Source organism: Molothrus aeneus, chromosome 2 (genome assembly GCF_037042795.1).
Source record: "Molothrus aeneus isolate 106 chromosome 2, BPBGC_Maene_1.0, whole genome shotgun sequence".
Lineage (NCBI taxonomy): Eukaryota > Metazoa > Chordata > Aves > Passeriformes > Icteridae > Molothrus > Molothrus aeneus.
The window spans coordinates 41,892,377-41,906,596 of NC_089647.1; the positions used below are offsets into that span (position 1 = coordinate 41,892,377).

Here is a 14,220-nt window from a genome sequence, read left to right on the forward strand (position 1 = left end):
CTTCACATAGTACCCTGCTATGTGGTATGAGCTGCCTACTACTATGACAAGAATGAAGTAATAGTTAATTCTAGTAAAAACAGAAGAAGTTGATTGAAAACAGCTATGACAAGTTCTATAATTTAAAGAGATCAATGCAAGTTTATAAGATTGACAAATTTGTAGCAGATCTTAAATATGGAAAAATATATTGGCACAGGAAAAGGTTTCCCAGAGAACTTATGGATGTCCCATCCCTGGAAGTGTGTAAGGCTAGATTGGATGGGGCCCTGAGCGACGTGGTCTAGTGGAAAGCATCCCTGTCCAAGGCAGGGGTGTTGGAATGAGATGATCTTTGAGGTCCCTTCCAATGTAAGCCATTATATAAGATTATGAAAAATAAATTCCTAGTTAGTGATTTGCAAAATGTTAAATATATTCGTGACCCTTTCCTTATTAGTCCCAGTTGTGTACAATTGATCAGGAAGAATAACTGGATAGTACTTACTGGAATCGATGTTAAAGAAGAATCTTAAATGAGACATAACACTTACTTTTGTACGTACCTCAACTTTGGATACAATTATTTCATACAGGAAGCACATGATTTATCCTAAACTTTGCTCTGGGATTAAGAATCACCTGGCAGGACTGCTGTTGCACAGATAACATTTTGCATTTTTTCACAACAAATATTTGCTTGATTTGTTTATATGCAAATAATTTACTTCCAGAATATGAATTTCAAAGAGAGATTACCTGGGTCAATTTGAAACATATTTAGTAATTGCTGGTGTGCAACTGCAGTTGGCATCTTTCACCCTCAGTAAGAGAAGTTAATCCTGTTGCATTGTCAGGAATAAATAAGAATAGAAACTTTCATTTCTAAGACTAGCTAATCCAACTGGATTCACTCGTCAATCAGTTCTACTGGCTGGGAAGGTACAGATGCATCATAAGCTGTCTGTTGTTGAGTGAATTCATAATGATTTGAATTCCAGACACATCATTCTGCCAAGTCTTTGAAATGAGATCATTGTAAATCTCTGTGTGCTCTAGTAACACTTTTGTTCTGTGCAGACAAAAACAAATTTTGGTCCATTATATGACTTCTGGTTTATAGAGAGGAATCTTAACAGAACAATCTCTCTACCCTGAAGGAATTCTATAGGATTGTCCTCTTTTTGTTAATTATCTATTTCCATTTAAGATACTAATTTTATAAGCTGGTATAGCAATATCTCCAGGGAAACAAGCTGATCCACTGTTTTTTATAGTTTCAGTATGTTTCATTAATTCATTGCTTAAGGTTTTTGCTGGCCACTAGTAAAGGCCAGGAAGGATGTTCCTTTCTGTATTTCATCTGGATTTACATTGCTCTGAAACAGCAAAGATAGATGAAGGGCATAGTTTATGTTTTATTGTAAGATGCTGAAAACTCTCTTGTGACCACAGAGGATACATGAAATAAATGAAATGGAACCTTTTTCATTTACTGTTCATTGGGCAGGGTCTCTGCAGGGAAGGTCTATCTAAACAATCACTGCCTGTTAAAGGCAGCTTTGAACTGAAAACACCATTATTTTGCTAACAATATGTGAAATAGCATCTATAATATGTTTTTAGTTGAACAAACAAGAAGTAATATAAGTTGACCTCTTAGCTGATAAAAAGAAAATTCTGTGCTTAAAGCTGTTTGCAGATTTCTGATTACAGGTGTAAGCCACTGCTGAATGTGCTGTACTGTGCCCTCTGTTCTGATCTGTCTTTGACCTCTTGGATGTGCAAAAAAAATGAAGAAGGGTGGAAAATGAAGCAATTAAAAAGAGGATACAGTAATTTTTCCATCTGGAAGAACACAAAACACTGCCACCCCAGAACTATAGAAATGGTTTAGCAAAACCTGATCAAGTATCTAGTATTCAGAGTCTTTCTTATTTTTGAGGAAGTTACAGAAATGTACACACTGACTACAAGTGTTACCTCTGAGATAGCATTCTTTATGCTTGACTTACTTTCAGTTTTGTATCCTAGTAAAGGAGTGGAAAAGCCAGTAAAATACCCCATAGGAAGTACATTAATAGCTCTTGCAGTCATATAAAGTACTGCTTATTCTGTAGATTTATTAGCTTTTCTTATATGAAATATTTTTCTTAATCTAGACAGAATTGAAATATTCATTTTCTTACTAGCACTTTGCAGAAAGGTATGACAGCACAGGCTTGGTGGGGTTTTTTTTTAAGTAGGTGAGGTTTCTAAAGTTCACTGCTAAAGCTGTCAAATGGGCACAGTTTTGGTGCTGAAGAGATCAAAGTAAAAGCACAGTTCTATTTCCTCACCAGCACCTCTCAGCCAAGGCACTGTGTTTGCCAGACACGTCCACCAACTTTACAGTTGTCCTGGTGCTACACATGAGTGGAGCAGCTGCTGCCTTGGCTGGGCTGGGCTGAGTAGGTTTGAGCTAAGCAGCTGGGCTTTTTTCAATATACATATATATGTTTTTATATATATATATATATATATATATATATGCACAGGGCTGTTTTGGAATCACAGGAATGGTATCCTGGCAACTGAAGCCTTTGAAAATTCTGCATAGTAGGTGAACTGTAGAAAAGCCTGATGCCCACTGACACCATTCTTCTAAAAGACATTTTGCTTAGATTAAAAGGGGAGCAAAATAAGGCAACCAACAACCTGTCAGAGGAAATAGGAGAAAATCATGGTGCTTTCTTTATATTATAATATAGCGCAGAAATATTTAAAATATTTCCCAAGGAAGCCAAAATTGAAGATTCAGTCTTAAGTCCCAGGAGAATATCCCAATGACTTTCTAATTTTCAGATTAATGGCAATATCAAAATCTGTCACCTTCCTAGGTAAAATTCTTGTTATTCTTAATTTCTAGTTTAGAAAATGTGCAGAAATTGCATGAAAACTTTTGAATAAATAAGCAGGGAAAATTTTATTTTGTCCCCTTAGATATATATATTTTTTAAAGTCAATGGAATTATGGCTTGGCTATAGAATAAACATTATTCAGAAACAGTAAATGTCTTTGGGGTTCTTTTTCCTGAAATTGTTTAGGATAAATTTTTAGTCTTTCTAGAAGAAAACACTTTCAAACCAAACTATTAAATAGATAAAACACTACATTACTAAATATATAGTTATACATCTAAAAATTGTTGATTAGTATTTATACATAGCAGTACACAGACTATGTCAGGAATTCAAAGTTGTGCTCTTACATGCTGTCTGAAGCCAAGAGGGAAGGAGTCATTGGTTTAAGTTTACACTGACATCACTGTTTTTCAGAATACCTTCTTGAGGTTCACAGCTCATCTCCCTGGAAAAGGATAACTAAGATGGGTTATATGGTTTGGGACTTAGAAGGGACTGGTAAAGGAATGCTTAGGTCACAAACTTGAATATAAATATTTACAAATGGATAAGATGGTGGTAACCTATAGTAATCTGTCCTCAGCCCTGTGAACATTTAATGTGTCTGCATCATTGAACTCTAGGAAAACTGCTAAAAAGTACTATTGCTTTTTGAATGTCATTATTTTAAAGTATTTTAAATGATCTTGTGCTATTGTTCTGAACCATACTCTAAACACTTATATAGTCTGTACTCTGGAAACAGAGTAAAGAAAATGCATTTACATTGCCATTCTTCATCTTTACTAGGAAACCCGCTTGGATGACAATCATCATGTTGCAGTGGCACTTGGGAAACAGGAGGGATTTGCACAGAAGGATTCTGATGTAAGGAATTGTGAAGTAGTTCCATCTCTTGGTGATCACTTGAATATAAACTTAGGCTGTAGCTAAAAGTGTGTCATCTCATATACAGGGCCAAGAAGAAGGCTTATCTTAGGCATAGTATTAACCAGAACCAAGCAGTGTTACTGAAGTGTTTCCTCTAGTTCTGTTGTGCCTATTTCAGGAAAGGTCTGTGAAGGAGAAATAGTTTCAGAGGATAGCAACAGATTAATGTCAAGTCTGTAATGCATGTATTTAATGTGTTCATTCAAGAGAAGATTAAGTGATTTTTGTCACAGCCTGCTAGTACTCACGTGGGAAAGATGGTTTTCACAGAGGGAAATGGAAACAGTGAACCAATCTGGACTGCTAAACTTGGTGACACCTCACCAAGTTGATTATAGTGGGGGACTGTCAGTGTGTGTATCCCAGAGCAGATCCATCACTCAAACACCATTATGACAAGATAACCCTTGAGACAAGCAGCAACAACCAACAGATGGGAAGAACAGCAGTGTTAGTCTTTATTCCATGTGGTGTCTCTGTAGAGAGAAAGAGAAAAGCTACTTAAAAGCTTTTCATTATTTTCAGTGTAATTTAAAAAAGACCTCAGTCCTGAAAATAGCAATAAAAGTCAAATTTAAGGGACAGGCAGATTGGCAAGTTGTAGCCAAAACAGCCAGACAGCAAATGAGAGTGTGACAAATTGCCAGATTTTCTCTGTTGTTCTAGTTGCTCACAAGAAAATTGGTTAGTTGTTTTCTGTTATTTAGATACAAAGATTCTACCAGGAACTAGAAAGAAAAAAGAAAATTAGTATAGGAATGGATAAAAGCATGGAAGTGTTAACGAATACTATCTATCATGGGAACAAAGTCTATGTTCATGGATAGCAAAGGGATGCAGACCTTTTAACTAGTATTGGTTAGATAGAGAAAAAGAGGTGTTAAACTACCGTTGAGGATTTAATGTGATGAATCGGTGGACAAATATTTTTTAAGAAATTATGTGCATTTTTTTTGGCAGGACATACTTAAGTTAATTACCCAAGTATTCTACAGGAATCCAGGATTTTAAAGTATTGACTTTCACCATCGTGGTGACTTAGCTTAAATGTACCACAGAAAAAATAGTCCTGATATCAAAGGTTATGATGAAAAGTCTTTGAATCAAGAGTCTCAAAGGCTTACTTGTCTACTGACTAAATTTATGATGGCCTAAATTTCATTATTTCAGTTTGATAAAGGAAAGTAATTTTAAGCAGAACAAGAGCGCATTCTGCGACTCCCCAGTAAGGAAATTAAGTGCAAATTTATGTACTGTTGCATTGTGCCTCTTTAGGCCTCTTTCTAACAGGAACATGGAGGAAATGAACATTACCTTCTCTCTTTTTAAAAGAACCATAAAAATTATTCTATTTATTGCTAGATGTGTTGAAAGAAAAAGTTGTTAATTCTAGCTTAACGTGTGTGTAAATGTTACCCAGTTGTTTTAGGATGCCAGTGTTTGTGTCTGTTCCCTCTCTGCAGTCACAGTAGTAATTCATTATGGCCTTCTTGCAGAACATCTATTTTCAGCTTTCTTCACAAAATGATGGCATGTGCCTACAATTCCCAGGAAAGACCAATTGTTATGTCAATGTACTGTAATTAAAAATCTATAGTGTCAATAGTCTTACCAAAATGCTAGTGACTGTTATATGCATGAGGAAGCAGAATGTTTATCTGTGCTCTTAACCTAGATCTAGACATTTATCTGAGGCTAGTCTCAATAAAAGATGACTGAGTTTAAAATTCTTTATAAATCCTGTGTAGGATATAAAGCTTCTTCTGTCTATCTCTTGCTGTACTTCACAAGAGTTGTGATGCATTCTGTCAGGACACGCTTCCTTCAGAGAAGCATGTTCTGTGGTTCAGACTACATCTCTTAACAACTACTTAGCTCAGAGGCTTGGTTCATATTTGGTATGCATCTGTCATGTCACTTGCATGGCTCTAGGCACCATTCCTGCAGCTTTACCTCATCTACAGAATGTCAGATGAGCAGAAATGTCTCAACACCGTGTCACTTGTGTAAGGATGTAAAGTGAGAGGCAGCTCAATCTTTTTCACTTTCCATCTGCATTGACAGCTAAGAGTTCTTCTGTGTTGTTACAACAAGCACAAACCATTTTGTTGTCTCTGCATTTATTCTTAATACTAGCCTATTGCTCAAATACTGACGTGGAGAATTTTTGCTTTTTGCCTATTTACTGACCTACCTTCACTGATGTGACAGAAAGGGATAACAATATCCTCAAAACTGACCTTGGACCAAGTCACCTCCAGCACTTGGATGTAAGGAAGGAAGGGTCTACATGGCACAATTTTGAACAAATTCCCCAAATCTTCTGCTGAAACTCAATGTGCTGGAGTGCCTCTGAAGTGCCTGTACACCAGTGCACTCAGGATGAGGAATAAACATGACGAGTCACAGATCTGTCTGTGGCTGCAGGGTTCCAACAGCATGAGATGGTGGAATTCAGGATCCTAGCAGTGAGGAGGACTCACAACCCTTAACATGAGGAGACCAAACTTTCTCCCCTCAAAGGACAAAGAGGGGTCCTGTGGGATAGGGCCTCAGAGGAAAGCTGAGGCCAAGAAAGCTGCTTTTGATTCAAAGATCATCTCCACTCTCAAGACAATTCCATCTCATTGCATATGAAGTGGCAAAAAGGCCAGGAGGTCTGCATGGATGAACAGGCCAAACTTGGCCAACAGGCCAAACATCTGCATGGATGTCCTAGCCAAACTTGGACATAGAAAGAGAAGCATACAGAGGGTGGGAGCAAGAGTGGGTAACATGAGAAGAATACAGAAATATCTGAGCATCCAGGGATGAAGTTTAAAAAGCTAAACCTTGAAGCAGTCCAGCTGGAGAAAGATTGTCCTTCTCGGACGTCCCAGCTGGCTATCCAGCACCGCTAGCAGCAGTGGGGCACTATCTCAATCTCCGTGGTTCAGGACAGCACCTGAGGCAAACGCTCTGTGCTATGACAGCCGCACTACCTTGTGGTAGGACGTGGCTTGGCTTATGGCTACAGTCAGCAGAAATAAGAGAGCGCTCTCCAGCTGTGGTGAATCCAGATTTATTGGGTCCCAGGGGAAACCAACAACCAAAGAGAGCGAGGGAGGAGTTGCAACAGCTTATAAGGAGGGAGGGACACAAGGGAGGAGTCAGTCCTTGCACGAATAGGGTTCCAGAAGGGAGTGGGATACAAAAGATTGACTTAGGGAGAACACCAATGGGGATAACTTGAGGGTGGGGCCCGGCCCCTTAGCCAATCACTCGACGCTCTAGCTGGAAGTTTCTAGAGAGTTCTAGAGAGAAGGGTGGGAGCGCTGAGTGACAGACAGGGCACCGGGGAGGGATTTGAGAAAAGGTACATTGATCTCCAAGGCAACTAGGGAGGAGTTGGGATAACTGGCAGCACAAGGGAGGGAAGGGAGAACTAGGGCAGAACCATTGCATGATGGGAGGAACAGAACAGTCCAACTTATACAGACACAACACAACAAAAGCTCAAATAGAATTTAATCTGACCAGGATGTTCAAAGCAACAAGGAGCACTTCTGTACGTGCAAAGAAGCCAGAGGGAAGGGTTTTACTCAACAAGACAAATGTTGAAAGAGGCTGAGGTGCTGAATGCCCCTTTTGCATCAGTATTTGTTAGCAAGACTGGATGTCAGGAATCCCAGGTTGCAGGGATGAAAGAGGAAGGAGCAAGGAAGATGTGCCCTTGGAGGAAGAGGATTAGGCCAGGGAATGCTTGAGCAAACTGGATGAGTGTAAGTCAGTAATATTTATGGGATACAGCTGGCATTGCAAGGCCCCTCTCAATAATCCAAAGATTATTGAGTCCCCAAATATCACGGGGACTGGGAGAAGTGCCTGAAGACTGGAAGAAAGCATGGGAGAAGTAGGACCCAGGCAATTACAGGTCTGACAGCTTCACCATGACTGCTGGAAAGGTGGTAGAACAGCTAGTCCTGAGCACCATTTCCAGGCACAGCAATGACAAAGAAATCACCAAGAGTGGTCAGCCTAGCTTTGCCAAGAGAAAATCATGCTCTACCAACTTGGTAAATTTGTGTCATGAAATGACTGGCCTGGTAGATGAGGTTAGAGCAGTGGGTAATTGTCTACCTGTATTTCAGTACCTTCTGTCTCTGGCACTGTCTCTCATAAGATCCTCCTAGAAAAATGCTGAGAGCTGGGTAAGCAAACAGTGATGTAAATTGGAAACTGGCTGAATGTTTGAGCCCAGGGTGTGGTGATAGAGATACAAGGTCTGGTTGGAGGCCAGTTACCACTGCTGTGCCCCAGGGGTCAGTACTGGTCCAGTCCTGTGTCACATCTTCACTAATCAACTGGATGATGGTGCAGTGCACCCTCAGCAGGTTTGCTGGTGACACCAAACTGGGAGGAGTGGCTGCTACACCAGAGGGCTGTAGTGCCACACAGAGAGACTCTGACAAGCTCATCAAAAATGAGTCAGTTTGTCTGATGTACTGAGTAACACCACTGCAGAGGAGCCCTACTGAATTTTATGAAATATTAAACATAAAGAATAGGTCGCTCCAGCAAATGCCTATTTAGAAGAATCAGCTATATTTACGTTTGATTCATGCAGGCTGTACTATCTGCCCTGCTGTCTCCAAACAATTACATTTGGAGATGGCATACAGCAGGGTGCACAGTTGTGTGCTCAAAAAAAAAAAAAAAGAAAAAAGAAAAACTGAAATCTTTTTCTTCTTTGAAATGTGATTTTTCTTTTCTTGGAGTGATGAACCTAACTTGGAGACTGTGAACCATCATCTCTAATATCTCAGTCCACATTTAATTGGTTTTAACATGGGGAATTGCAGGTTGATTGTGACCACTTCAGTTTTTAAGTAGCACTTGAGTCTGAGAGAAGCATGCAAAACATCAGTGACTACTATATTAAAATGAGTACAAATAGGTACACCTAGTGGAATAAATCCTCACACAATTGACTCAAATAATGTTATCTGCTGAAGAATGAAGTACAATTTGTTTGATGGTGGTCTTTCTCTTTACTGGACTTAAATAGTCATTCTATCATACTTGCAGCATTCTGTAGCCCTTATTCCATCAGTTTTGTGAACTGTGTTTCAACAAAAAGCTCAATTTTTCTGTGTGGCCTGTTACATGCTTCTAATAGTGACTGCATAGCCTAAATGAGGTGAAGTGACATTAGTCTCAAATATAGACTGTCTTCTTTCTTCTTCAGTTAGCAATGTGTAGTTTAAATGTGACAGAAAATTTTACAGGAAGAAAATTGATATTTATTGATTCATGTTGTGCTAATATGTTTTTTCTTTAGGCCCATTCCATGGAGCCTAACCAACCACAATTTACTTTATTGACTTTTGAAGACTTAGTTGCATCTGGTATTCCTGTCGCACCTGAGGATTCTGCATATTGGGACAATTTCTGTTCAAAGCAGGAGGGTCCAGTGAGACAGAGTTCACATTCAAGATAAGACTGTGTATAAGAAAAAGAAACTTGACAAAGTTCTTACGCTGTTATCCTGTTTAATTTGAAGTACATGAATAAGTGCACATATGTAAATGAAATGTATCTTTCTCTATTTAAGCTGACAACCTGATTTTCATGACACTTCATTGGAATTCTAAGGAAGACATGTTTCCTTTCTGAAGGAATTCTGAATCAGAAGCCTAAACCAACATGCCTTTTTGCATCTCCTTGCCTGTGGTTCTTACACTTCAGTAATTATCCAGGCTAGGAACAGAAAGCAGCTGTACAATAATGTTGTTTATAATGAACAAGTGTTTATAAAAATGTGTTTCCATACTAATTTATGCTGAAACTTAAATTATGATATTGCTTTTTCTCTTACAAAAATTATTCATTTATTCTCAGATGGATGAATAAAAAAAAATGCTACAAATTCTTATGCTGTACAACACTTGGTGTTTGTGTAATGCCAGGCTGTAAAGGTCTGTAGTAGTCTTGGAGCTACATGTGTGGATGGGAATTAACTTACAAATATTTCATAATCTTTTCACTTCTTATCTTTGTTTATTAAAGCTTCCTGTATTCAACTTAGTATTTGTCTTTTAACAGTTCTTTTTTGTATTTTTTTTCCTCAGCAACAGATGCAAGCCAAGCAGCAGTTCAATTTTCCTAGGCTTGCATTTGCATCAGTCATGCAGGGAAGGAAGCTCAAAGAAAAAAGAAAGCTATTCACTTTTTTCCAAATAGTCTTGTAATGTCTGATGACAGAACATTTTACTGTCCTAACATCAAATGAAGGTTTCTGGAGATCTGTAGATCTTGAGTGCGCATCTAGAGTATTTTGTCTTCTTTTTCAAAATAAATCCTGTTTTGTGCCATTACTTCTCACTCTTGTTTCTGGAAGTCATAGATACAATGTGGTCCAAATTTGAGAAAACATACTGAACAGAATGATCTTTGCACAAAAATAATTGCCTTCTGTCCTGCGGTTAAATATAGATCTTCATTGAATTTGGGTTTGTGTACAACTAGGCTGCACCCTGTATTCTGGTGTACACCATGAAAAGGAGAATCTACTTGTAGTGTAACCACTGAATCTATCCCATATTACAAAGATGAAGAAAATTTTGTGAGAGAGGATAATTTTTACAACTATTAAACAAGCAATTGGAGTTCTGAACTCCATTGAATAATTCTGAATTCAACATGCTGCTAAACTCTCCTGCTTCCAGTGCTGATTAATTTTTTTTTTCCATTTCTATGAGTCTCTCATCCTGCATGCTAATCATAGTTTTTAATGTTGTGCTTTTTTTCCCCTCCAAAACTGCAAATCAGTGAAGCAATGACTCTTCCCTTCAGTCTCCACAGGGGCAAAATTAGATGTTCAGTAACTTCAAATCTGAAGTTTAAAAAAATACAGAATACCTTATATACAAATTCTAAGTCATGTATTCCAGAGTGTTTGTCTTTTAGAAAAATGAAATTCAATTTGCAGTAAATAATTTGCAATCCACAGAGGTCCAGTATATGCCAATCAGTCACTGGACCCATCAGTTGCAACTTTGCCAGACAGTTTGAAGTTGCCAACTTTTTTGCTAGGCCAATGACTCAAACTGCAAATATGGGATGAGCTGAATAGAAAAATTTCCAATCTAGATTTCTGGGGATAAGAGAATTAATTTCATATTAGAGATTAGTTATTTTTGCATGACAGCAGTGTCTCAAACCAGAAATTTTCTTTCATTGGAAAGAGTTTTAAAAGTATTAATGAAATTATTTATAATATTGTGCTTGCATGTAAGTAGAGGACAAGCCAATTTTGTTAAATTAGAAAATTGTGCTTGATTTTCTTGCAAGATATATGATAGTTTTCAAGACTGTATCTAATTAGGAAGAGTTTGTTTTGGTTAGTTTTCCATTAAGTAAAATCTTAGTTTAGAGTGGTTCATAAAGAATTTTCTAGAAGACTGCAGTTTCTCACAGTGTGATTTTTTCTGTGTCTTTTAATTTACACTGAGGTGTTTGAAAAATAAGGTCAATCTCATTTTTAATTTTAATAGCAATTAGGTTAGGTGATGGTAATGCCTTTTGAAGAACCACTTGAGTCAGGTTGTTTTACGTCATTGCAAATGGACACAATTGTTATACTTGCTTTTACCTCAGTGGGAAAGAGCAGCTAGATCATTGTGAAATGTTTGGCTAAAAGCATGCTGCTAAAAGGCCAGCAGGACATTCTGACTCCTTATGAATGTGAATGATTCTTCTTAAAGTCAGAAGTAAGTTTTTCTGGATATCTGTGCTGTAGAGGCACATACTGAAATAAGTGTTGTTAGTGTGTACAAATAAATTAATGTTATTTCACAGTTCTAAGATAAATTTCTTTTTTAATTCACCATCACACTTTTTGCTGATAAAAAAGATAATTGAGCCTTTTCCCCAAACAAGGCCACAACACTGACATTTCCACAGAATACGGAGCCAATGGCCACAGAACCCCTCTGCCATTTGAGAACAGCTCCAGCTTCCCTTGCTTGGTCAAGCTGTTGGCCCAATCCAGGGTAGGTGAACTGACCTTTGCTGTGTCACATCATTCTTCTGTTCCATTTACATCTAAAAGCCTCAGGGCCTTTCTTTTCCTTCTTCAGAGCTCCATTCCTTCATCTGTTTTGTTTTCTATATAGTGTCCTTGACATAACTGTACCAGATGCCTGTGAGGGTAAGAAGCTGTAAAAACACAAGCTCTGCTCCACATGAGCCTTTCCCAGCAGTGGCTGCAGCTGGGTAGACTTTTCCCCTATGGAACAGCATTGACCCATCCTCCTGTTTCTCAAGTTCTCAGATTTCGGTCTTAGATTAGATCCTAGGTGGCATATCAACACAGTGTTTCTGAGAAGTATTTCTTAAGTCTCTGATCAAAAAATAAATTTCAAACGTTTGGGTCTGCAGTGAAAAGATGGTTAAAAGTGAATAGATGTGTTTTAGTTTGGACTTCTTCAAAACTTTTTGTATCTTACATCAAAAACGGTCGGGTGGATTAGGAGCTTCAGGGAGTAAAACTGGGTTCAAGGCAGTTAGCAACTGTGTGACAAGACACAGATGCCATTTGATGTGAAAATTGTAACTGAAAAGTGGATCATGAGAGTTCACTCAGCCTTTTACAGAGTCTGTAAACTTACACAAGATGTAGATTGTTACTATCTTATGGGATCAAGTCCACTGATGTTAATCAAGTATGCTCATCTTAGACAAGAAATCAGAGGTGCATCAACAGAAAAAATGTATATATGGTTGTTATATGTGTGCTCTGGGAAGCATCTGGGGAACAGCTCAACTTTACCATCTCTACCCAAGACACTGCAATAAGGAGATGATTTGTAATAAGGAGATGATTTGTGAAAAAGTTGAAAAGATGGTTATACAAGTCAGCATAGAGTGGCCTTTGTTGGAGCTTTACACAATTATATGCTACATTCTACAAAGATAAGTGGTTCTTGGCAGAATTGAAACCATGTCTAAAACAGCAATTGAGACTGTCAGCCTTAACTGCTGCCTAATTCTGCAGGTGTGCTTCATTATCCTCCAGAATTCAGTTAGTTTTGATTACTTCGCTCTTTGTAGAAAATGTAAGCATGAAAATAAATTCTGAATTTTCAAGGGAGACAGCATTTGAAATAAGGTTTGTTTTTTTCAAAAAGTAATTTTTTGCAATACGTTATTTTCTTGCTCTGCACAGGCAGATTATTATTATGAATCCTGTTTCTTCTAAGATTGGGTATAATTTCTTTACTGCAATAAAGTGTGGACTATTTTGTGTTTGAGTTGTCTGTTTGTGGTTATTATTTTATCTTGCTATTACTTAGATTGAGACAGAGGTAAGATTATTGAAACACTTGTCTAGCACTCCTTTGCCATTTTGGAAACAAATTATGGGACCATTAAACTGTACATTCTTAATGACATCCTTTGGATGAATCTTGCAGCCAAGGTCTGGACCAGTTCTCCACTACTTAGCTTTCAACTTTAATTTTATAACATGCAACCCAGTTTCTGACAAATAGGACATAATATTGGTGCATTCTGTGCTGGAGTCTTTCTCATCTTGTGGTTGAAACTGGCATAGTGTGAAGTTTAGCACTCTTAGGAAGATGAACATTTTCAAATACTAGACTACAGTGCTGCCCAATGTTGCTTAAAATGAAATTTCTTAAGATTTGTTTTTTAATTAGGACATGGAACACAAAGGTTTTTTAGGCTGTAGTAGGAGCTTCTTCACACAGAAAAAGCTCTTTTACTTGCACAAGACTTTCTTTAAAATATGCAAAAACCTGTTGGTATTTAGAAGTGAGTTAAACAGTAAGGAAATGGGTATTTCAATTGAAATGCATCTTCTGTTTTCCAACACCTCTTAAGAGTACTTCAGAGGATTGCCAGGATGCTTGCCAGATATGTCCTAAGGATTTAGTGATGCCTTTTGACATTTGGAGCAGGAACACCAAGATTCTCAGCATTACCACGATGCAATGCCAGACCAATAGGCAATGCCAGAACTTGGAAGGACTTTAAGAGCTTTGATAAATGGTAACGCTATAGCTATAAATGGCAAAGCTCTGAAGGGGTTGTATAAGAGTTTTCTTCAGGTTCATACTTTTAAAAGTTGTATAAATGTCTCACTTTGGACTTGGTAATTACCTCATAAACACAGACATTTAAGTCTAGCCAGATATTCTACAAAAACACTGAGATTTTCATGGTATACTTGCCCTTTTTTGTTAAAACACCTGAGTAGACAGGTACCTCATTTCTGTCCTGTTTCTCTGTGTGTTGGTATGCCTTGTGCTGTGCCCTTGGTACCATAGGACCTCTAACACACCCACCTGAGGTACTTTTGCTGCAACAACTCTCCGTGGGGCTAGTCCCAGCATGCTGACAATT

General features: G+C 38.0%; 1 protein-coding gene across 2 annotated transcripts in view; it reads left to right on the plus strand.

Moving 5' to 3' along the window:
- Positions 1-13,106, plus strand: part of AASDHPPT (aminoadipate-semialdehyde dehydrogenase-phosphopantetheinyl transferase) — a 31,147-nt gene extending 18,041 nt beyond the window's left edge. Inside the window, exons 5-6 of one of the 2 annotated variants that reach the window (XM_066544760.1) lie at positions 3,673-3,750; positions 9,134-13,106. In XM_066544760.1, coding sequence (XP_066400857.1) covers positions 3,673-3,750; positions 9,134-9,292 — 237 coding nt within the window. In that variant the 3' untranslated portion in view covers positions 9,293-13,106. The remainder of the gene's footprint in view (positions 1-3,672; positions 3,751-9,133) is intronic. The other variant, XM_066544761.1, reaches the window with a different exon arrangement.
- The last annotated feature ends 1,114 nt before the right edge of the window (positions 13,107-14,220 follow it).